The 24,204-nt window shown below is 46.1% G+C and overlaps 1 protein-coding gene across 1 annotated transcript in view; it reads left to right on the top strand.

The window, feature by feature from the left end:
* The window catches only part of XRRA1 (X-ray radiation resistance associated 1), a 102,816-nt gene extending 83,795 nt beyond the window's left edge, over window positions 1-19,021 (top strand). Inside the window, exons 12-18 of the mRNA XM_066253718.1 lie at window positions 2,564-2,657; window positions 3,361-3,476; window positions 7,931-8,269; window positions 17,060-17,264; window positions 17,871-17,986; window positions 18,200-18,305; window positions 18,691-19,021. Of these exons, the coding sequence (XP_066109815.1) occupies window positions 2,564-2,657; window positions 3,361-3,476; window positions 7,931-8,269; window positions 17,060-17,264; window positions 17,871-17,986; window positions 18,200-18,305; window positions 18,691-18,947 (1,233 nt within the window). The 3' untranslated portion in view covers window positions 18,948-19,021. The remainder of the gene's footprint in view (window positions 1-2,563; window positions 2,658-3,360; window positions 3,477-7,930; window positions 8,270-17,059; window positions 17,265-17,870; window positions 17,987-18,199; window positions 18,306-18,690) is intronic.
* The last annotated feature ends 5,183 nt before the right edge of the window (window positions 19,022-24,204 follow it).

Consider the following 24,204-nt stretch of genomic DNA (forward strand, 5'->3'; position numbering starts at 1 on the left):
ACAGAGTCTGGACGACCTGCGAAGCCTCAAGTATTTATTACCTAGCCCTTCCCTGAAAAGGTCTGCCAACCCCTGGTCTAGATGGTCAAAGCACACTCCTTGTTCCTTTACTTCTCTCACTCTGTACTCTCTCCCTAGGGATGACTTCACATACCCATTGGCCTATGAACAGTGACTCACAAATATATAGCTCCAGCCTGACCTGTGGTGGCGCAGTGGATAAAGCGTTGACCTGGAAATGCTGAGGTCGCCGGTTCAAAACCCTGGGCTTGCCTGGTCAAGGCACATATGGGAGTTGATGCTTCCAGCTCCTCCCCCCTTCTCTCTCTCTCTCTCTCTCTCTCTCTCATCTCTCTCTCTCTCTCTCTCTCCCTCTCCTCTCTAAAATGAATAAATTAAAAAAAATTAAAAAAAAAATTTATAGCTCCATTGTGGACCACCTCTGTACTCCAGACCAGTGTAGCCACTGCCTACATGAATCTCTACTTTGAAATCTCAAAGGTACCTCCAAAGAACATGTATCCACAGTGAATTAATGATCTTCCCCTTCAAGTCTGACGTTCTTTTGTTGCTCCATGCCTTAGGGAATAGCTCCAGCGTCCACCCAGTTTCTCAAGCCAAAACCTGGTTCTCCTCCTTGATACTTCTCTGCTTTCATCACTCCTCCCCACCCATATCTCCTCTAACAAGTCTTGTCAGATTTAGGTGCTTATATTTCTAAAAATTCATCAAATAGGTTCCCCAAGGACCAAACAGAATCTTTAACTAGCTTTCGTCTGGCCCATACTTGCATCACTGGTCTCATTTGCAGGAAGTGCGCTTTTCTTCTGCTTCGGTCATGCTAGCCTCCTTCAAATCCCTCCAACCGGCTTTTCTCCCCCTTGCTGTCGGGGCTCTCACGCACTGCTCTCTTTGCATGGAACACTTCCTCTCTGTACTAAGTAGAGTAATACTAGCTGCTGCAACAAACTTTAAAATCTCAGTGACCTACAACAAAAGTTTGTTTCTCACTTTTACAAAATCCACTTGGGATATTCTTGGTTGGCTGTTAGCCTTCCACGTAATCATTCAGAGACCCAGGTCCATTCTGACTATGGCTCTGGCATCCCATAGAGTCTTAAGAGTCCTTTATTGGATCCTATGAATCTGGAGATAGGTGGTTGAGTGATATAGAGGATCATGAAGAAGGTTTTGAACAGGCTATGCCTGGAAATGACATTTATCACTCCACTGAGGTTGCATTGGCTAGAACTGAGTCATATGACCACATCTAGCTACCTGGTAGACAAGAAGATGCACAATCTAGCTGTGTGCCCAGGAAGGAGAGGAAATGGTTTTGGTTAATACAGAGTTTTCTCTGCCACATACTCCATCCCCCACTGCATTCACTGATTACCTTCAACCTACCCTTCAGATGTCAGGAGTGCCTTATCTTATCTCCCTCACTAGGTCAGACCACCCAAGTATTTCATGTGCCTCTTTCTCGTGGCACTAATCATAGTTGTAAATCCACTCTCCTTAATGTTACTATTTCTTCCAGTGCTCCGTGAGGACAGAAGTTATGTTTTATTCATTCCCAACCCAATGCTTGGCCCATGTAGGCATTCAGTAACTATTTGATTGAATGAACAAAAACGAAAGACAGTAACTAGCTTTAGTCTGGCCCACACTTGCATCACCGAGTGAAGCACAGTGAAGTTCCAGAGGAAGTCAAAGTGCAGTGCTGTCCTTGCAGCCCGCAGACCTGAGTGCCTTCTGTGGGTCCTGAATCTGACCCTATAGCTTTCAGTGTATCAGGCATCTGGAATATCATTGCCCTACTCCTGGTCCCGGTGACACTCATAGCTCTCATACTTTCTTTTCCTAACAGACATTCTCCCCAAGGTTGTCCCCAGATGTTCCAGCCACTCTGCTCAACAAGGATTGTGTATTTTTTGTCCTTCAGAGGCTGGCCTTACAGGGGTGCGCAGGCCTCTGAGCCTCAGACAGCCATGAAGCCTCCCTTACCATGGGCTCTGCTTATCCCTTAGATAGGTGGGCTCCCCTGACCTCCTGTCCCCTGTCCCTCCCTAGATTAGTACCCAGGACAGGCTTCAGTGAAGGAGATCATCAGAAGTGCTGCTGACAGACTGGCAGGGGATGCAGAGGGTACACGGAGGAAAAGAAGTCTCAAATTGTTTCCTGAGGTCAAAGTCAGTGCCCTGCCTACCTTCCAGACTCCTTGCAAGACAAGAGCTAGATGTGCTATTATTTTGCTACCAGTATCCTCAATACTTGGTATAGGCTACATAACCAGTGTGGAGAAGGGAGAAAAACTCTTAACTTTCAAATGTGGAACAGTGATGATGGAATTTCAGATAGGAGGGGCCAAGTGTTCTGGGTGTGAGCAGGTGAAATTGCAGGGATAAGAGGCTGCCCAGCATGAGTCCCGCCCACAGCACATCACTTCCCCAGCCTCACCCCAGTCCTAGCAAGCATGTAGCCCTGTGGCGTGAGCCCAGAGGCACTTGGGCAGAGGTGGGGGGACATGTCGACCCAGTGCTCTCTCCTGCATGCCTCACAGATTGCGAAGGAAGATGCCATCCTGCCTGTAGCCCTCTTCCCATCTCTCTGTGAGCTCATCTTTCATAACAACCCTCTGGTAACCCACAGACGAGGTATGGTGCCTGCAAAGCTGCCACCCCCCAGCCCGGTGTCCAGGAAACAGTATGGGTACCTTCATCCCCACCTCATCGATGCCAAGCCCTGGGCTCTGCTCCCATTGTGGGTGGCCAAGGGGGATGGAGAAAACAGCAGACACTGCTGAGCACTGCTCCACACCCACTCCTCCTGACAGCAACACTGTGGGTGGGCACTACTGCCCCTGTGCACAGCAGAGGAAACTGAGAATCAGTGCGGTTTTGGACATGCCCAAGGTCACACAGCATGAAAGTCTTATCTAGATCCTACATGAGTTATTTAAGCAACACCCTGCTTTTGGACACACATCAAGTCTGTAGTAACCTTATTTACCAGTTGGGAAGGGCAAGGCTGTCCCATCCTAAGCACACTGAGTACAGTGGAAGCCACTGTCAAAGATGAGGCAGCTGAAGGCATTTTGGAATCCTAGGCCGAGGTGACAGTAGCAGAGTTCTACTTATACCACACTATCTGTGCACTGCCTTAGGCAAATTCCTTGACCTTTCTGTGCCTCAGTTTCCTTACCTATTAAATGGGAATAATATGGGTACCTACCTCCTCGGGTTGACGTGATAATTAAGTATGTTAATATATGTAATATATGTATAGCAATTTGAACAGTACCTGGCACATAGTAAACCCCCAGGAAATGCTAGCTAACTATAATCTTTTTCTCATCAGGGCTCCCTCCACTGCTAAAAAGCTTTCTCCAGGAGCGGCTGGGGATCCACTTAATTCGAAGGAAGATAGTGAAGGCTAAGCATCATATTTTGGTGCCGCGGAAGGCCTCGCGGAAGGTAAGGCTTCCAAGATGGGGCCCCCAACCCCAGAGAGAATGGAGCCTGTGTCAATGCATGTGGACTAACCTGGTGATAGAGCCACATCTCCCGCAATACCCAGACTCCTGCCATCAGGTTTGTATTAGCAGTAGTGTCTTCTCCTCTCCTTAATCTATTAATACAGAGAAGGATGAGGCAGGAGAGGCAGAGTCAGGAGGAGCCTTGCAGGCCATTGAGTCTGACCCCTAATTTTACAGAGAAACTGAGGCCCAGAGAAGGAGCTGTGAAGATGTGGGGAGAATCAGAAGACCCAGGTATGAGCCTGGCCCCATCACTTCCCATATCTGTTTGACCTTGGGCAAGAGTTTCACTCTCTGAGCTTCAGCTTCTCAATTCTAAAACCTCTCAGAGCTGCTGAGAGGACTGGATGAAGCAACAGATGCTTTCGCGATAAACTCCCAACTCCATACCAGTGCACGTTATAGCCACCTGTGGCAGTCATGAAGGCTCCTTTTTTTTTCTAATACAGTGAGATGAGGGGAGGCAGGCATGTGCCCCAACTGGGAGCCACCCCGCAAGCATAGTAGGGGCGATGCTCTTCCCATCTGCGGTGTTGCTCCATTGTTCAGCAACTGAGATCTTAGTGCCTGAGGCAGAGGCCATGGAGCTATCCTTAGCGCCCGGTGCCAACTCACTCGAATTGAGCCATGGCTGCAGGAGGGGAAGAGAGAGAGAGAGAAAGAAGCGAGAGGGGGAGGGTTGGAGAAGCAGATGGGTGCCTCTCCTGTGTGCCCTGACCAGGAATCGAACCTAGGACATCCACACACCGGGCTGACACTCTACCATTTAGCCAACTAGCCAGGGTTTCCTGTCTGAATCTTAAGAAGCATTCCCTAATGTTGAGAGCAATTGGTTCCCTTTGTATCTTCCCCAGCCAATGGTCTTAGACTTGCATTCTAGATGCCAGAAAGTAAGTTAAATCCAGTAGTAGGATTCAGTTAGTTCACACCAGTTTGGCAGAACCGATACCTAACTTTTTGTTGAGTTCCACTAACTGGTTGTTAAAATGGCACTTGTAATCAGGGTTCTCTCTAAGGTGGGTGCATGGGCAGCCACCCAATGTGGAAATCACAAATTACATTCCTTACTCTTTTTTTTTTTTTTTTTTTTTTTACAGAGACAGAGAGTCAGAGAGAGGGATAGACAGGGACAGACAGACAGGAACGGAGAGACGAGAAGCATCAATCATTAGCTTTTCGTTGCGTGTTGCAACACCTTAGCTGCTCATTGATTGCTCCCCCATATATGCCCTGACCGCGGGCCCTCAGCAGACCGAGCAACCCCCTGCTCGAGCCAGCGACCCTGGGCTCAAGCCAGTTGGGCTCAAGCCAGTGAGCTCTGCTCCAACCAGATGAGCACGCACTCAAGCTGGAGACCTCGGGGTCTCAAACCTGGGTCCTCCACATCCCAGTCCGACGCTCCATCCACTGCGCCACCACCTGGTCAGGCCTTACTCTTTTTTTTTAACATTCATTTGCGCAACAGCATATTCTAAGTACTCGTAGTAATGTTCATTCCATCCATAGGTGAAAAAATTTGACAAAACTATGCTTGTAATATTTATTTGTTCATTTCATAAGACTCATTATACCTTTGATGAAATACTACATTTTAATTCTCTTGTGTTTGTTACTTCAATAAGCAAAAAATATATAACATAAACAGAAAAAGTCTCCAACAACCAGGGGGTGACAACTTGTATTGTTTTTTGTCAGGTATTATTGAATATTTTTTCATTAATATTTTAAAACTCTTTCTTATAACCTAATCTAGTTTTTTGTAACAGTTTTATTGTTCTTTTTTTTCCTTTTTTGTATTTTTTATGAAGTGAGAAGCAGAGAGGCAGACGACAGACTCCTGCGTGTGCCCAACCGGGATTCACCCGGCATGCCCACCAGGGGGCAATGCTCTGCTGCGACTGGAGCCATCATCAGCACCTGAGGCAGAGGCCATAGAGCCATGCTCAGTGCCCCGGCCAACTTTGCTCCCATGGAGCCTTGGCTGAGGGAGGGGAAGAGAGACAGAGAGAGAGAGAGAGAGAGAGAGAGAGAGAGAGAGAGAGAGAGGAGAGAAGAAAGGGTGGAGAAACAGATGGCCACTTCTCCTGTGTGCTCTGGCCAGGAATCGAACCTGGGACTTCCACACGCCGGGCCCATGCTCTACTGCTGAGCTAACAGGCCAGGGCCTCTCTTTTATTATTCTTATTTAAGTATTAAATGCATGAAATAATAAACTGCCTTTCAGTATATCATTTTTTTAATACGAAACGGTCATTAGGGCAGAGGACCAGCTGTTAAATTATTTGAATCCCACCACTGGTTAAATCCAATCCCCCTTTCATCTGCTAGGTTTCAGAAATTTCTGCGAAATGCTCCTTCCTCCTTCCTACAGCCCAAAGCTGGACTGGGTGTTGCTGGTAACAAAAGTTAAATACAGTCTTGCCCTTGCCACCCGCTCTATAGCCTGTCTCTGTCCAGCCCAGCTCTTTCTTGTTGGAAGCCCTCATAGGACCTGAGAAGCATTGAAAACCAGAAAAAGACAGAAATTCAAAGGGTTTCCATCATCTTCCCCTTGTTTGTTGCCTCCTCTTAGGCAACTACCTCCCTTCCTGTGAGCAGCTGGGAAGGGGTAGAATTAGAGTGAGCAGAGGCTAAGTACATAATCCTCTCCCACACTCAGAGCACCCATGCCCAGTACTCTGCTGATCGCTTGCACGTGTGCCATCCCATAATCCTCACAGCAGACAAGGAAGCAGGTGAAATAACTTACTTATTAAAAGTTAGTGTGTAGGTCCAGAGAGCCTCTTAGGTTCTGATTAATAGAGGATAAACACAAATCCAGTGGCCAAATGAGAAACCAATGCTTTGTGCATCTAGGCAAACACCATTCAACCTCCAGTGCAGACGAAGTCTTTAGCTAAATTGGAGATGCCTGTCTGTCCCGATGTGCTTACAGAGATGGGCTGATACACACAGCAGACTCTGAGTCTTTACTCAGTCACATGGACAAAGGCTGCTGGCCTCCCTCAGGCCTAGGCATGGACAGAACTTGGGGAAAATGGAGAACCTGTCAGAGGGGGCCAGATCCACCCAACACGTAACCAAGAAGCTGTGTGAGCCCTTTGCGTGTGAGAACACAAATGGGAGATAAAACACTCTGCCCGTGAAGCTGGCCCGTCCAGGTCACCAGGCACCCAGGCCCCAGTGACTGTCAGCCTCTGGTGCATCACGTTCTCCCTTCTTCCTCGAGAAGGAGCTGGGGAAGTGGTGGAGGAGTAGACAGAGCGTGGCGCCCCACCCAAGCCCGCTCCAGCGCTGACCTGGGACAGGCGGAGGAAGTGCTGCCGCTTCCCCCAGCAGCAATGACAGCCGCAGCCTGGGTTCTGAGGAAAGACTGGGTCCCTAGGCTTTCAGTCTAAACACTACAGTTTTATATATTTTCAAAAAGCAAATATTGTTTACAACAGCCTTCCTTCACTTTTTAGTCAGGTACATTTGCATACGTCATCTCTTTGGGGAGCACTCCGCAGTACAGGCAGGGAGGGACTGTTCTCCCATTTCAAGAGAAGGAGGTGGATGCTCAAAGGCCAGAACTGCATTCCAGCCCGTATTTTTCTAACAACAGTGCTTAGGATATTTCTACTATACTACATTGTCTGCCAAATAAATGGTAGATAGCAGTGGACCAAATACCCTTGGCAAAGAATAAAGTCAACCACCATGTAACTTGGGAGGGGAGGTGGTACAAAGCCCAGCTGAGGGAAACTGAGCACATGGCTCTCTCCTGGCAGCTGAGGCAGAGAAGGAGAGAGGAAGGATGACGAGCTTTTGCTAATGAAGGAAGCTGAGCAGTTCAGCAAGAAAGAAGTTGATTCCTTGGTCCTGAACCCTGAGAGAGATTTACCTTATGGATCTTTACATAAGGTGCAGGGACGAGCATCCTGAAGGGGCCTTCTGCTGCTGCCTTCTTGAAGATGCAGGACCATCTCCCTCTTGCCCCAGGAGTCCCCAAGGGAAGTCAAGGACGTTGTGTCAACCTTGAACAGAGAGATAAGGCTACTGAGGACCAGAGTGATATGGTCAGGGTTCAGAATTAGACCTGGAATCCAGGACAGGAATTATATAATCCAGGCTCTGCCACTGAAAAACTCTGTGACAAGTCATTCTACCTCTCTGAGCCCATTTCCCCTTCTATAAAATGAGGATAATTACTCACTGGGTCTAAATGAAACAACATATGTCTTGTAGAGGGTACATCATGGATGCCCAGTAAGTGTGACTTTGCTCCCTCCCTCCCCCCTGAGCACTCACCCAGTGTTCTGATCACTGTACCAGGTGGCATTAGGCTGGTAAGATCCAGGAGGAGAGATTCCAGTTAGGAAACAAACCAATCCAGTCCTTCTCCCATGACAGGTGAAAACCCAAGTCCCAAAGGTGCCAAAGCAACCTCTGATTCTTCATCACCTACCTGCTGTCGCAGTCAAGTCTCCCGCAGAGAGGCTGGAGTCACAGCTGGCTGACCTGCTGCCCCCTGCCAGAGACAGTGCTCTGAAGCCAGAGGTGCCCATCGAGGGCCTGAGGGGCCTTTCTCTGTCCCACCGGGCCTTCGTGCCACTTCCTCCCATCCGCTCCAGCTCCACTGTGCTCAGTGAAGAGATCGCGTCTTGCCGGAGCGACACTGCTGGCCACCTCAGCCCAGAGTACCCATCAGATGATGACACCAAGAGCACACAGTCCATCTTCTTGACACAGGTGCTGACCCACCTGGCCCTGGCCACCTGTTCTCGGCCCCCACAGGTTCCTGCGCAGCCCTTACATGACCCGACTACTGTAGGCATCTACATGTGTGAGCAAGCACAGGGCAGGTCTGTAAACCAGAAGGCAGCACCCTGCAAGGCCTGCAAGGCCCTCTAAGAGACCCACTTATCCGTGGCTACTGATGGGGGCACCTACGGGGACAAGTCATGGTCCCGTGGCAGAGACAACACCTGGGATCTGGCTAGGGTGTGGTTCTGGCCAGTTTTTAGAAAGGGTTGCTGTTGCCTCTGCCTATCTGCTTAAGGGCACCTCACTTCTGATGCTGCCTCTGAATCCTGGGAATACAAATGGATAAGACATGGTCCTGCCTTGAGATGTCCTTATAAACAAGGGAGATGGACAGGAATAGTGCACACAGTCACCGCTCAGAGTAAGAAACTCAGAGGCTGGAAGCCTAGAGGACGGGGGCATGCCTCTGCTGCAGACCAGAAAGGCAGGCTTTCTGAAAGAGGTCCAAATGGGATGAGCTTTGCAGGCAGAGTAGAAGTGAACAAGGTGAAGACAGCACAAGGGCAGCTGGGCAGAGTAGACAGCATGGAGCAGGATACAGAGGAAGGAAACTAAAATGTACACGAAGAACCACGAATGGTTCAGTGTCCGTGCAACAGAAGGGCGACATGTAGGAAAAGGGCAACACAAGGCTGGAGGAGTTGGCAGCGCCCCCTACAGCTTTATTATTGTATCGTTGCCCTCCCTGGTCTCCCCACATCCAGTCTGCCAGATCTGTCCAAGATATACATCCAGCCACACATTTATGTCTAGTCCTCCATTCATCTCTTACTCCACAGGTGATTTATAGTGACATACATATTCATACACATAAAAGCATCTTTGTGAACTGTAACAGAACATCTTGCAGTAGAGTATACACAAGTAAGCATTAAAAAATAAACAACTGGGAGCTGTATGAAAGAACGGTATGGACAGGAAAAGAGTAAGTCCAAGGGTGATTCTGTCACACAAGCATGCACATCACACACTGCTGCTCTCAGAGATGTACTGCCTAAAGCAATAAAATTGAGTCATTTTTCCCCCTTGCCTAATTACCAAGGTTATAACCTCAAGTACAATGTTGAGTAGAAGCAGAAAGAGCTGACATCCTAGTCTTATTCCTCATCTTAGTGAGAAAGTTTTTAGTCTTCCACCATTAATTATAATGTTAGTTGTGGGTTTTTCATAAAGGTCTTTTATCAGGTATGGGAAATTTCTTTCTATTCCTGATTTAAGTGTTATTAATCCTGAAGAGGTGTTACATTTTGCCAAATGTTCTTTTCTGTGGCTGTTGAGATGATCATGTGGTTTGTGTACTTTATATAATTATATAGCATATTATTACATTTGATTTCCAAGTATTAAACCAACCTTGTATACCTGGGGATAAATCCCACTTGGTGGTGACATATAAATTCTTTTTAGATGTTGCTCATTCGGTGTTCTAGTATTTTTTGAAGATTTTGTATTTATATTCATAAGGATATAAGTTTGTAGTTTTCCTTTCTTATGTCTGTCTTTAGTTTTGGTTTCAGGGTAAAACTGACCTTGAGTATTCCCTCTTCCCTTGATTTTTAGAAGAGTTTGTGAGGGACTGGCATTCATTCTTCTTGATTTTTTTCTAACTCTTATTTTTAAAAAATCCCTGAATATGCTTGATATTTTGTTTTACTCCTCATCTCTGCTGTAGCAATTTTTTTTTCAATTACAGTTTACTTTTAATATTTTTTGAATTGGTTTCAGGTGTACCGCATAGTGGTTAGATAATCATATACACAAAGTGTTCCCCTGATATTTCCAATGCTCACCTGGCCCCATATATAGTTATTACAATATTATTAACTTTAGTCCCTATGCTGTACTCTACATCCCCATGACTGTTTTATAACTACCAATTTGTGCTTCTTAATCCCTTCACCTCTCTCACCCAATCCCCCAAATCCTCTTCCTTCTGGCAACAGTCAATCTGCTCGCTGTGTGTATAGTTTTGTTTATTTTGTCCTTTAGATTCCACATATAAGTGAATTTGTCTCTGACTTATTTCACTTAGCATAATAGCCTCTAGGTCCATCCAGGCTGTCACAAATGGCAAGGTTTCATTCTTTTTTATGGCTAATAATATTCCATTGTACATATGTACCATTTCTTCTTTATCTAGTCGTCTATTGATGGGCACTTGGGCTGCTTCCATATCTGGGCTATGGTAGATAACACTGCACGCGCGCACACACACACACACACACACACACACACACATATTCTTTCAAATTAGTGTTTTGAGTTTCTTCAGATATATAGTCAGAAGTGAAATCACTGGGTCATAAGGCAGTTCCATTTTTTAAAAAAGATTTTATTTATTGATTTTACAGGGGTAGGAGGTCTCAAGAAGTACCAACTCATGGTTGCTTCATTTTAGATGTTCATTGAGTGCTTGTCATACCGGGCTGGGTTTTGAACCGGTGACCTCAGCATTCCAGGTTGATGCTCTCTCCACTGCGCCACCACAGGCCAGGCAGCAGATCCATTTATAATTTTTTGAAGAACCTCCGTACTGTTTTCCACAGTGGCTGCACCAGTCTGCATTCCCACCAGCAGTGCAGTACGAGGGTTCCCCTTTCTCCACATCCTTGTCAACACTTATTGTTTGTGGATTTATTGATAATAGCCATTCTGACAGGGGTAAGGTGATATATAATTGTGGGGTTTTTGTTTATTGGTTTGTTTTTGCGACAGAGAGAGAGAGAGAGAGAGAGACAGGGAGACAGATAGGGACAGACAGGAAGGGAGAGAAATGAGAAGCATCAAGTATTTGTTGGGGCACTTTTGTTGTTCACTGATTGCTTTCTCATATGTGCCTTGACCAGGGGGCTACAGCAGACTGAGTGACCCCTTGCTCAAGCCAGCAACCTTGGACTTCAAGTCAGCGACCTTTGGGCTCAAGTCAGTGATCAAGGGGTCATGTCTATGATCCCACACTCAAGCCAGGGACCCAGCACTCAAGCTGGTGAGACAGTGCTCAAACCAGCAACCTTGGGGCTTCAAACCTGCATCCTCTGTGTCTCAGTACCACATTGCGCCACCACCTGGTCAGGCTAATTGTGGTTTTAATTTGCATTTCTCTGACAATGACGTTGAACATCTTTCAAATGTCTATTGGCCATCTCTATGTCCTCTTTGGAGAAGCTCTTCAGGTACTCTGCCCATTTTTTATTTGGATTATGATGAGTTCTTTATAAATTTTGGATATTAACCTCTAATATGATATATTATTGGCTAATATGTCCTCCTGTTCAGTAGGCTATCTTTTCCTTTTGTTGATGGTTTTCTTTGCTGTGCAAAAACTTTTTAGTTTGATAGAGTCCAATTTGTTTTTTCTTTTGTTTCACTTGCTCAAGGAGACGTATCAGAAGAAATATTGCTAAGAGAAATGTTAGAGCTTTTATTGCCTATGTTTTCTTCTAGGAGTTTTATGATTTTGGGGGGGAGATTTTTTTTTCTGAAGCTGGAAACAGGGAGGCAGTCAGACAGACTCCCGCATGCACCCAACCGGGATCCACCCAGCACGCCCACCAGGGGGCGATGTTCTGCCGATCTGGGGTGTTGCTCTGTTGTGACCAGAGCTAGCGCCTGAGGCAGAGGCCACAGAGCCATCCTCAGCATCCGGGCCAACTTTGCTCCAATGGAGCCTTGGCTGTGGGAGGGGAAGAGAGAGACAGAGAGGAAGGAGAGGGGGAGGGGTGGAGAAGCAGATAAGCGCTTCTCCTGTGTGCCCTGGCCGGGAATCGAATCTGGGACTCCTGCACGCCAGGCCAACGCTCTACCACTGAGCCAACCAGCCAGGGCCGAGTTTTATGATTTTGAGTTTTACATTTAAATCTTTTTTTAAATTTTTATTTATTGTTTTTAGCAAGAGAGGAAGGGAGAGAGAGAGACAGGAACATCAATCTGTTCCTGTGTGTGCCCTCAATGAAGTTGGCTGTGGGTTTGCCATATACGGCCTTTACTGTGTTGAGGTATGTTTCCTCTATTCCAACTTTGCTGAGAATTTTAATCATAAATGGGTGCTATACTTTGTCATGTTTTTTCTGTATCTATTGATATGATCTAGTGATTTTTATCCTTCATTTTGTTTGTGATCACATTAATTGATTTGCAGACATTGTACCAACCTTGCCTCCCAGAACTAAATCCCACTTGATCAAGGTGTATCATCATTTTAATGTATTGCTGTATTCAGTTTGCTAATAGTAAGGGTTTGGGTATCTATGTTCATCAGAGTTAGCCTCTAATTTTCTTTCTTTGTAGTGTCATTATCTGGTTTTGTAATTAGGATAATGCTAGCCTCATAAAGTGAGATTGGGTGTCTTCCCTCCTCTTGAATTTTTTGGTAATGTTTGAGTAGCATTGGTGTTAGTCTTTGAATATTTGGTAAAATTTAGCTGTGAAGCCATCCAGTCCAGGACTTTGGTTTGCTGGAAGTTTTTTTATTTTGCTTTGATTTCATTAGTTGTATTTAGTCTGTTCAGATTTTCTGTTTCTTCTTCATTCAGTTTTGGAAAATTGTATGTTTCTAGGAATTTATCCATTTATTCCAGATTGTCCAATTTGTTGGCATATAGTTTTCATAATATTTTCCTACAATCCTTTTTATTTCTGTGGTATCAGTTGGTACCTTTCCTCTTTCATTTCTGATTTTATTTATTTGAGTCTTCTCTTTTTTTTACTTAATGAATCTGGTCACAGGTTTATTGGTCTTGTTTATATTTTCAAAGAATCAGCTCTTTATTTTATTGATCTTTTTATATTATTTTTAGTATGTATTTTCTTTATTTCTGTTCTGATCTTTATTTCCTTCCTTCTACTCACTTTGTGCTTTGTTTGTGGTTATTTTGCTAGTTCCTTTAGGTTTAAGGTTCTATTCTTTTTTGCTTTTGTTTTGTTTTTAAGTGAGAGGAGGGGAAGTAGACAGATTCCTGCATGCACCCCAAATGGGATCCACCTGGCAACCCCCATCTGGGGCCAATGCTTGAATCACCAGAGCTATCCTCAGCACCTGAGGCCAATATTCGAACCAACTGAGATATCCTTAGTGCTCAAACCAATCAGGCCACTGGCTGAGAGAGGGGAAGAGAGAGAAGAGGGAGAGGGAGAGGAAGTGAAACAGATGGTCATTTCTCATGTGTGCCCTGACCAGGAATCAAACCTGAGACTTCTGCATGCTGTGCCAACACTCTATCCACTAAGCCAACCAGCCAGGGCTTAGATTATTTATTTGAGATTTTTCTTGCTTCTTGGGGTAGGCCTGTATTGCTATGAATTTCTCTCTTAGGACTGCTTTCACACTGTCCCATAGATTTTGGATTCTTGTGTGTTCATTTTCATTTGTCTCAAAGTAACTTTTGATTTCTCTCTTGCTCTCATTGTTAACCCATTCATTGTTTAGTAACATTATTTAGCCTCCATGTGTTTGTGTGTTATTTTCAGTTTTTTTCTTATAATTGATTTCTAGTTTCATACTATTGTGGTTGGAGAAGATGCTTGATATGATTTCAATCTTCTTAAATTTACTGAGATTTGTTTTGTGCCTATCCTAGAAAAATGTTCCATGTGTACTTGAAAAGAATGTATATTCACTGCTTTGGTGTGAATGTTCCAAAAATACAGTGTGGGATAAAAATAGGTTTACAGTTGCAAGTACACAGTACAGAGTTTATTCTTGTATTATTATTAATTAATGTATTCCATAAGAACAACTATAAACCTACTTGCTAATTGTATTTAATTGTATCAATCAAATTCATCTGGTCTAATGTGCATTTAAGGCTGCTGTTTCCTTACTGATTTTTTTGTTGAATATCTTTTTATTATATCAATTGGGTGTTAAAATCCTCTGTGATGACTGTATTACTGTTGCTGTCTCCCTTTATACCCATCAAGATTTGCTTTGTGTATTTAGGTACTACAATGTTGGGTGCATAAATGTTTACAATGGTAATATCCTTTTGTTAGATTGATCCATACATACATTATCATTATGTAATGTCCTTCTTTGTCTCTTATTATAGCCTTTGTTTTAAAGTCTATTTTGTCTCATATACGTATTGCTACTCTAGTTTTTCTTTCCTTTCCATTTGCATGAAGTATCTTTTTAGTTTCAGTCTGTGTGTATTTCATTCTGAGGTGGGTCTCTTATATCAATAGATAGCATATACATGGGTCTTGTATTCTTATTCTCTTAGCTATGCTATGTCATTTTTTTTTTTGTATTTTTTGAATTAGAAGCAGGGAGGCAGTCCAGACAGACTCCTGCATGTGCCTGACCAGGATCCATCTGGCATGCCCACCAGGAGGAGATGCTCTGCCCATCTGGGCGTTGCTCCATTGCTGCTGGAGCCATTCTAGTGCCTGAGGTGGATTGGAGGCTGTGGAGCCATCCTCAGCGCCCGGGCCAACTTTGCTTCAGTGGAGCCTTGGCTTCAAGATGGGAAGAGAGATAGAGAGGAAGGAGAGGGGGAAGGGTGGAGATATAGATGGGCGCTTCTACTGTGTGCCCTGACTGGGAATCGAACCTGGGACTTCCACACGCCAGGCTAACACTCTATCGCTGAGCCAACTGGCCAGGGCTATGTCTCTTCATTGGAGCATTTAGCTATTTACATTTAAAGTAACTATTGATAGATACATATTTATTGCCATTTTATTCTTTGTGTGTTTCTCTTTTTTTTTAAGACCCTTTGACATTTCTTGTAATAATGATTTTGTAATCACAATGAACTCCTTTAGTTTTTTCTTGTTTGGGAAACTCTTTATTTCACCTTCAATTTTAAATCATAGCTTTCCTGGGTAGTAGAGTAGTCTTGATTGTAGGCCATCACTTTGAATATATCATGCCAATTTCTTCTGGCCTGTAATGTTTTTGTTGAGACATCATGTGACAGTCTTATGGGAGCTCCCTAAAGGTAACTAACTGTCTTTCTCTTGCTACTTTTGAGATTCTCTCTTTGTTTATAACCTTTGCCATTTTAATTATGATGTGTTTTGGTGTGGGCCTTTTTTTTTTTTTTTTTTTTTTGTATTTTTCTGAAGTGAGAAGCAGGTAGGCAGAGAGACAGACTCCCACATGTGCCTAACCTGGCAAGCCCACTACAGGGTGATGCTTTGCCCATCTGGGGCATTGCTCCATTGCAACTGAAGCCATTCTAGCACCTGAGGTGAGGCCATGAAGCCATCCTCAGCACCTGGGTCAACTTTGCTCCAATGGAGCCTTGGCTGCAGGAAGAGAAGAGAGAGATAGAAAATGGGGGGCGGGGGAGAGAAGCAGATGGGTGCCTCTCCTGTGTGCCCTGGCTGGGAATCAAACCTGGGACTTCCACATGCCAGGCCGATGCTCTACCACTGAGCCATCCAGCCAGGGCCTTGGTGTGGGCCTCTAGGTTCATCCTGTTTAGGACTGTCTGTGCTTCCTGGACATGTGTATCATTTTTCTTCACCAGGTTAGGAAAATTTTTAGCCATTATTTCTTTAAATAGATTCTCAATTTCTTGCTGTTTCTCTTTTCCTTCTGGGATCACACGATGCAGATGTTGTTGTGCTTCACATTGTCCCAGAGGTCCCTTAGATTATTCTCAATTTTTAAAATTATTATTATTATTTTTTTTTTTTTTGCTGCTCTGATTGTTTTCTATTACCTTGTCCATTCTTCTTTAAATGTTTGGTAGAATTCACTACTGAAGCCATCTAGTCAATGGTGTTTCTTTGTGGGAAGTTTTAAAATTACTAATTCAATCTTTTTACTTGTTATAGGTCTATTCAGATTTTCTATTTTTAGGCAGCCATAAGTTTTAATAATGTGTATAACTATATCTTTACATGTAATACAGGTTTCATAAAGTTGTTTCTTTATAAAACCTATTGGGGTAGACTAAAAATGTGACTTCAGACAGTGTTTACTCACTCCCTTAAAACGCTTTGCTGTCCATCATAGTGTGGATAAAGAAAATATAAACCGCCTGACCTGTGGTGGCGCAGTGGATAAAGCGTCGACCTGGAAATGCTGAGGTCGCCAGTTCGAAACCCTGGGCTTGCCTGGTCAAGGCACATATGGGAGTTGATGCTTCCAGCTCCTCCCCACTTCTCTCTCTCTGTCTCTCCCTCTCCTCTCTAAAATGAATAAATAAATTTAAAAAAAAAAAGAAAATATAAACCAAGACAAAATAAACACCTTCAGCTTGGCAATTAAAGGTCTTTCATGGTTTGGGCTCTGATTTTTCTCCAGCTGTCATTGCTTCATGGTATACTCCAACTATACTAATATCAAGTTCCCCTTAATGCACCTTACTGTCTTACCTGTGCACCTTGCTTCAATAGTATCATACTATCCCTTGCTTGCAAAAGTCTTTCCTTTTCATCTCTTGCAGCCCACACCTCTCCCACCCCTGCCTTGGGATGGCTCTCCTCATTCTTCAAGACTTAGTTCAGGCTGAGGCATTACTTTTTCTAGGAAGCTTCCTGACACCCCAGGCTGGGTTAGGGCTTCCTATGAGCTCACCTGGAACCTTTGTGCTCCCTTCTGTTACAGATTTATCAGGGTATAGGTTATTGTCTATTTTCATGTCTCTCTCCTCTTACCCAGCCTTGGTTCTTGCCCTTAACAGAGCCCCATATGGGGACTCACATAGAGCTGATAAGAAGTGTTAGTAGAATGAAGGAATGTGTTTTTCTTCCTGGGCACAGGTGAGTGGGCTGCCTTACTCCATCCACCAGAGGGTTGATTCAGAGGTAGAGAAGAACCAAATACCACCAACAACAACAACCCCAGCACCCAGAGAGGTGAAGAGGTCTCAGAGGAAGCTTACATCTGCCTCACTCTCCAGCAAATACAATGGCTACCAAGAGCTGCTGACAGCCAACCCTGATCCAGCCTTCATTGAGCCAAAGGGTATGTGAGGAGAATGCCTCCAAGGTAGGGGGCCATCTCCACAGCCCAGATCAAGTCTTGGCAAAGCCAAGACTGGTGACAAGACTCTTCCAGACCAGGGTGCTGTCTTCTATATGAGTATCTGCCAAAGGGCCCTGAGGGTGTCCTGGTTTAGAGCCTTACATGTCAGGACTCCTGGCCTAGGATTTAAATGGCTTTGGGTAGCCACAGCTATTCAGAGACTCCAGCCAGTGCCCTCTCTGAGTCCTTTATTTCGTCCTAATGTGTTAACAGTACTGGTACTTTCAAAGGAACTGATGCTCAGCTGTGTTCTCTTGGGTGTCAGTCCCTTCAGTTTAACCCCCCTGAAGCTGATGGGGTTATACTGGGGGCAGCTCCTTTCCCCACTCCAATGCCATTTTCCCATTGGGATCTTTGCTCATAGGAGATTGGTATTCACTGCATGAATGGTGGCACTTCTGACACTGCAACAGACCAGGGAGAGAAGTGGGGCTTTTCTTTTTTTTTACCCAGGGCCTCTAGTCTATGGGGAATGAAGAGATTGGGGGAGGGATCTAGGAGAAGGAGGGGAAAGTGCCTGGCCTCCACCTTGCCTTGCTGCCATAGGAATCCAAAAGAATGCACGGGCCCTGAAACACATACTGAAGCACCCGCTCCTATCCTGTTCCTCCAAGCCCAAGATGGACGCTCTTCAGAAACCCTATGTTCCCAAGGAGAAACGGGTAAACCTTCACCTCACTGAGTATACAGATACCCTCTGGGGATCCCCACAGGAGCGGAGGTGGCTGTCACCTCCAAGCCTGTGCTAAGGTCCGTGCTCTCCCAGAGCCCCCACTTGCTTCTCTGCCTCTGGCTGTGAGTAGATGAGGAGATGAGGTGAGGCCAGAAAGACTGATCATAGGCTGGGATAACACTCTCCTTTCAACTTCTATCAGGCCCAGAGGATCCTTGTCCCACCCCCACGGAAGACTCGAGCCCAGCTGCTGGATGACATCCTCATTCGTATGCATGACCCCCGGAACATCACAGAAGCTCCATTAGGTATGGCTCTGGCCCCTAGTCGTCAGCCACCAGAACCCAAGATCTAGAACTTTATTATCTGCTGGCATAAGGCAAAGAAAGGCCTGTGTCAGAGCAGGAAGGGCCCTTAGGAGCATCTGTCCTAGCCCTTTGCCTGTGCAGATGGGGGTCTGAGTGAGGCAGCATGTTAGGGACTGGAACTAAGGCTTGAGATAGAATAGCATCAGGAGGGGGCACCTGCTGGCTTCCTAATGCCCCAAGCTGGAGAGGCCATTTTCAGCCAGTTCCCTGAACACCCTTCTGTCACTCCATCCCACTTTCTAGGGGACAATAGATCCAGCCCCCCACTGCCTTGGGCTAGGTAAGACCCCGAATGAGCCTGCCCCTCCTGGCTCTCTCCCTGCAGGCGCTGTCCTGCAGCAGCGGGCAGAGCGGCGGCTGGTGAACCAGAAGCAGTACCTGGAGGCCAAGAGGCTGCTGAAGGAGTTTCGCGCACGCTACCGGGATCTGGTGCGTGGCTCGCTGCGGACCGTGTTTAGGGCCGCAGCACCGCCCCCAGCCCACCCGGCCCTGAATGAGGGCCCGCCTAAGTTTGGCCGCTTCCTCCAGTTCATGGATGAGTTCTGCCCGGAATCGGAATCGGCCAGTGACACAAAAGGCTAGAGCCGCATACAGGGCCATGTGCCCCCCGGCCTGTGCCCCACACCCTCCCTGAGGGCTGCGCACTCTGGACAGAGCCTCGGGCAGGCTCGGCTGGGCGTGGGCCTCAGAGTTCAGCTCAGCCTTGCAGGCTGGCCGGCCGCCAGAGTGGGGAGTTCGTCAGGGCCTCCTCTCCCAGGCCTGGCAGGACCCACGCCTGGCCCAGCAGCAATAAATTGTGGGTGCACAGAGCAGGGTAGTCCATGTTCTTATTGGGCCTGTGCCAGGCTTACACTGGGGAAAGACCCCTCCAGTCCGGTGGCAAACCTGCCTGAGTTCTGAGTTACATGTGTCCAACAGAGCTGTGTTGACTGACCACTAGGGAGGTGGCAAAATTGAGGCCGTCAACCTCCAGAAATGGTGCTTTTCCTGTTGGGTAGCTTTTTCTCTTGTGAGGGCAAATGTGGGGAAGGGAGGAAGAGAGGATTGGAATTCCCTTATCAGTTAGCCATGGCCACAATTTGGGACAAGCTGAGGAGAGGACTTACGTGCAGTTTCACAGGGGACTCTAATCTAGATCACAAACAAGCCCCATAAGTAAACATGATGAGCTGTGCTGTAATACAGAACCTGGGGCTATGTGAGGTCAGCTACTTAAGTAAACTAGTTCTGGCCAATGTCAACTATGTAAGTAAACTACATAATTCTGGCCAAGGCAGCCTGTGGGGTTGTCCCACTCTTGTGAGTGTTCAGTAGTCAACGCCACAGAGGAGAGACTCGAGAAGGCCACTGGGGCTGGGGTGGGGGGTTCCAGAGATGTGCATTAGGGGATCAGCACTGGGAGAACCCTCAGTCCTAAGGCTGCTGTCCTAGAGGTACCTTCAGTTCGGACCTGGAAAGCAGGCTTTAAGTTCCCTGAGTCCAGAAAGCAGGGATACAAGAATTTGGGATCATTAGCAAAAAACGAACTTCCACAACCTAAATTGTAATTATGGAGATTATAGAAATATAGTCTTTTTTTTTCTTTTCCTTTTTTTCTTTTTTGTATTTCTCTGAAGTTGGAAACGGGGAGGCAGTCAGACAGACTTCCGCATGCACCCGACCAAGATCCACCTGGCATGCCCACCAGGGGGCGACGCTCTGCCCACCAGGGGGCGATGCTCTGCCCATCTTGGGGCATCGCTCTGCCGCAATCAGAGCCATTCTAGCACCTGAGGCAGAGGCCACAGAGCCATCCTCAGCGCCCGGGCAAACACTGCTCCAATGGAGCCTTGGCTGCGGGAGGGGAAGGAGAGACAGAGAGGAAGGAGAGGGGGAGGGGTGGAGAAGCAGATGGGCGCTTCTCCTGTGTGCCCTGGCCGGGAATTGAACCCAGGACTCCCTCACGCCAGGCCAAATCTCTACCACTGAGCCAACCGGCCAGGGCCAGAAATATAGTCTTGTAGCCACAGATCTGACAGAAGTACAAAATATATGCTGTATTTCAAGCATGAGGTTCTATTAGGACACAGAACATTTGCATACTATCATATTCAACCAACCTCACATATGTGGCCCATTAAATATTTACCATACCAGACACATTCTCAATCATAGTCACATACACATCAGTTGCAGTCAGTCATCACTCATTCACACAGGCAGCCGGCAGATACAGACAGCACAGCAGCACTCCTGTGCAGGAACATGTTGCTGGTGCACCACCTTGGATCTGGGGTCCCAAATCACCCTGCCCCTAATGTCAGGAGGGAGAAGCTACCCCATCATTCACACTAACCTCACTAGGTTCCAGTTCTGGAGAACTGGACCACTCTCCTCAGAAACACTATCAGACCGTGGGCTCTCGGGCCTGAAAGGCTCCTCCGGGGAGCATCCTATTCCGACCTCAAGGCAGGAAGCCTTTTGTAAACACAACAGATTTTTCAGCTCCTGCTTGTACGTGTAGTGGCAGGGAGCTCACTCCCTCCGAAGGCTGTCCCTTCCTTTGTTGGCAAAGCTATATATAGTTCTAGCCATTGGGCTAAGCTGTCTGCCTAAGTCCCTCAGTTGTCCTAGCTCTGCTTTTTGGCTAAGAAAGTATCTGTTCTCTCTGTTCAGCAAGGCCTACCCTTCACCAGTGTGAAAACATCCTGAAAAGGCTACATTTATCCCTGCCAAACACTCCTAACATTGTTATTCCACAGACTGCCTCTCACAGACTTAGATTTGAGGGCTTTCCCCTACTCAAAGTACCCGGCTGCGGTCCTCCAGCCAGGTCCAGCAGCTCACGGCAGCAGTGCCCACTCCCTTCTCTGGCCAGGATATTTTTATACAGCCAGACGTTTTGCCTTTTGCATACCTTGAAACCAATGACATTACGGCTTCAGCTTTTAACAGCAGACTACTAATATCAGAACTTTGTTTTTTTACTTGAAATTGGCCTTTGATGTCTGATGCAGGATTTTAAAAATTTCTTCATCTTAGTCTCAGCCTGGACTAAGATGACAGGCTGCCAAAGTCATTCCGAATTCCTGATTATTGGCTTTGCCATCATGGAGGCTGTTTACAGAGTGAGTGTAGAGTGCTGGCCCCTTTTCCACCACATGTAACCAAATCATGCCAAATCATGCTCCCAGGGAGGAAGCCGCTAGGAGGCTACACGGCAACTCTGCTACCTATCTAGGAAGAGACCTGGCTAGGTAAGACCACCCGGGAGCTAATGCTTCTTATTCATCCTTTTAGCCTTGAACTCTCCTCCCACACTGAACTGGGCTTTCCTTTTTTGTGACCTAGATAATCTCATTGGGCATCACACTGAATTGTACCAAGAAATGATACCACTGGTGCTCAGCCCAGGGCCTGAATCCAGGGAATAAGAAGATTGAATATGTGGGCAAATGGGAAATAGTTCAGGCTGGCTATAATAGTGAGATTATACACAGCTATGGGCTAAAACACTTGAAGCCAGTGCTAGGCATGTTCCTACAGGTACTGCCTCAGATTTCCTTTAAAACCACCATGTTCCTGTCAAGAAAACAGTACTTCAATCTGCCTGCTATTTTAAGGCAGAGTATCAGACTAACTCACCCTCCCATTCAGTGAATCACTGCATCTCTGAAGTCATTCAGTCATTTACCACTAGTGTCTAACTCTTTTCTAAGATTCCAGAGTCATCCGGACTCAGTCACATTAACAGGGTTCAATATTTAACCTTATTTGCTGTATAACATAGGGCAGCTCATTTAACCTTACCATTGCAGCCATAGAGTTTGCAATTTCTATGGGTCTTTCAGGTGTTAAAAAACAAACTCTGAGGTAGGGTTCTTCACTGAGCAAATTTCAGTCACTAGGTTTCCTGAGTTTTGTGCTTTTGAATAGACATGACCTAGTCCTTATTTGAGTAAGGCATCAGACTAGATTTATCAAATGAAGTGGCATTCATAATTAATCATGAAGGCCTTCTGGGTGGTAGCTCCCTCCCTGTCATCAGCATAGTCACTCTCCCCAGCAGGTCTGACCTACCACAGTGATCATCTCCCTTGGCTGGCTCTCCCCCCACAGCCCTCTTCCTTCTTCATAAGCATTGGGGAAGCTGGCTGCCACTCTTCTGAGCCTTCTCCAACCTTCTAACAAGGGCAAAACAGAAGCAAGTTTCTCCCATCAATTTTTCAAAATGTTTTCCATATCTCTTATCCGAGGCACAAGTGAGCACCCCGGAGTCAATTGTGGCCACAGTAGACAACTGATTTAGATGCAGATCGTGTCTCGTGATACTTGCTACCACCCACCCCTGCAGTGGGTACAGAGGGAAGACTCTGATATCTTAGCCCTGTGAGGCCCAGTCCAGGTGGAAAGCCAACTCAGAAAGCAGCTGGAACTATACTGTTAGCCACAGCCAGCGAGGGAGGATGGCGCCACCCTCAAGTTTTGAGCCAAGGCTGCAGAAAAAACAATCACTAGCTCTGGAGTCAGAAAACCCAGCTTCCAGATATGTCAAGGCCAGTTTCCTATCCAAAGTGAAGGCCACCCCTTTCTCAGCATCAGGCCAGAAAGTAATGAGTGTGGTATGCAGAGCATTGTCTGTTACTTTAGGAGCCAAGGGACAATCAAGTTCTGTTCTCATACCTCCAACTGGCTGTATTGTTTTTTGCGAGTCATTTTAACAACCCTCTTTGGAAGAGGCTGGGCCAGATTATGTCAAAGGTCCCTCAAATGCTGGTTTACCTTGCATGGCATAGACACTTACATCAGTCCTTCAAATTGGTTTTACAAGTTTAGTTGAAATGGATACATTTGTTCTGTTGGATGAGAAATGGACACTAAGGGGATTTTGATACCTGAGTTATGGTTCCAAAAGACAGTATTTTTAAAAATCAGATGTTCTGAGTAAAGCCCTACTATGCAAGGACAATGTCATACTATACATTTGTTCTTTACTAAAATGATTTCTTGGTGCATTCATTAGAAGAATGGTTGAACATGAGTAACAGTTGTAAATTGGAAATAACTCAGAAGATGTAGTTGTATACCACGGAAACCCTGTCCCACCTAATTTCTCCCATCATTCTGAATGCCAAAGCAAGACATTCCAACATGGGGCATTCCCCAGAGCAAAGATAGCATCAAAAAATGAAACATATATAGTCTAAGTTTAGCCCAGATTTGCCTGAGATTGCTCTTCACTGATCAGACTTTTGACTAGAAAGAGAACATTTACTTTTATGAGTTTGCTTTACTATATTCTCAACTTGGGCCTCTCCTCAAACAGGTAAACATCCATTGAAGAATGTACTTTGGTACCATTTAAATAAACAACACATTGTCCCATTTGATTCTGTGCCATTTCCTCGTTGGCAGAAGCATCCCGACAGGGTATGCGCTGTTCTAAGTCCTCTGTATTTGTCAAAATGTTCTTTATGATGAGCGGAGGTGGCCAGCAGTGACAGTACACAAGGATCCAGGCCCCTTCTCCAATCCTATTGCACACAGCAGGTGAATAAAACCAATATACAACCAATTTTCTATTTCTAGGTGGGAAGGGAAAATGCCCTAGGACAAGTGTTATATAGAATTGCGAGGCCCTGGCCGGTTGGCTCAGCGGTAGAGTGTTGGTCTGGTGTGCGGGGGACCAGGGTTCGATTTCCGGCCAGGGCACACAGGAGAAGCGCCCATTTGCTTCTCCACCCCTCCCCTCCTTCCTCTCTCTCTCTTCCCCTCCCGCAGCCGAGGCTCCATTGGAGCAAAGATGGCCCGGCCGCTGGGGATGGCTCCTTGGCCTCTGCCCCAGGCGCTAGAGTGGCTC

The sequence above is a fragment of the Saccopteryx bilineata genome, chromosome 1 (genome assembly GCF_036850765.1).
Source record: "Saccopteryx bilineata isolate mSacBil1 chromosome 1, mSacBil1_pri_phased_curated, whole genome shotgun sequence".
Classification (NCBI taxonomy): Eukaryota; Metazoa; Chordata; class Mammalia; order Chiroptera; family Emballonuridae; genus Saccopteryx; species Saccopteryx bilineata.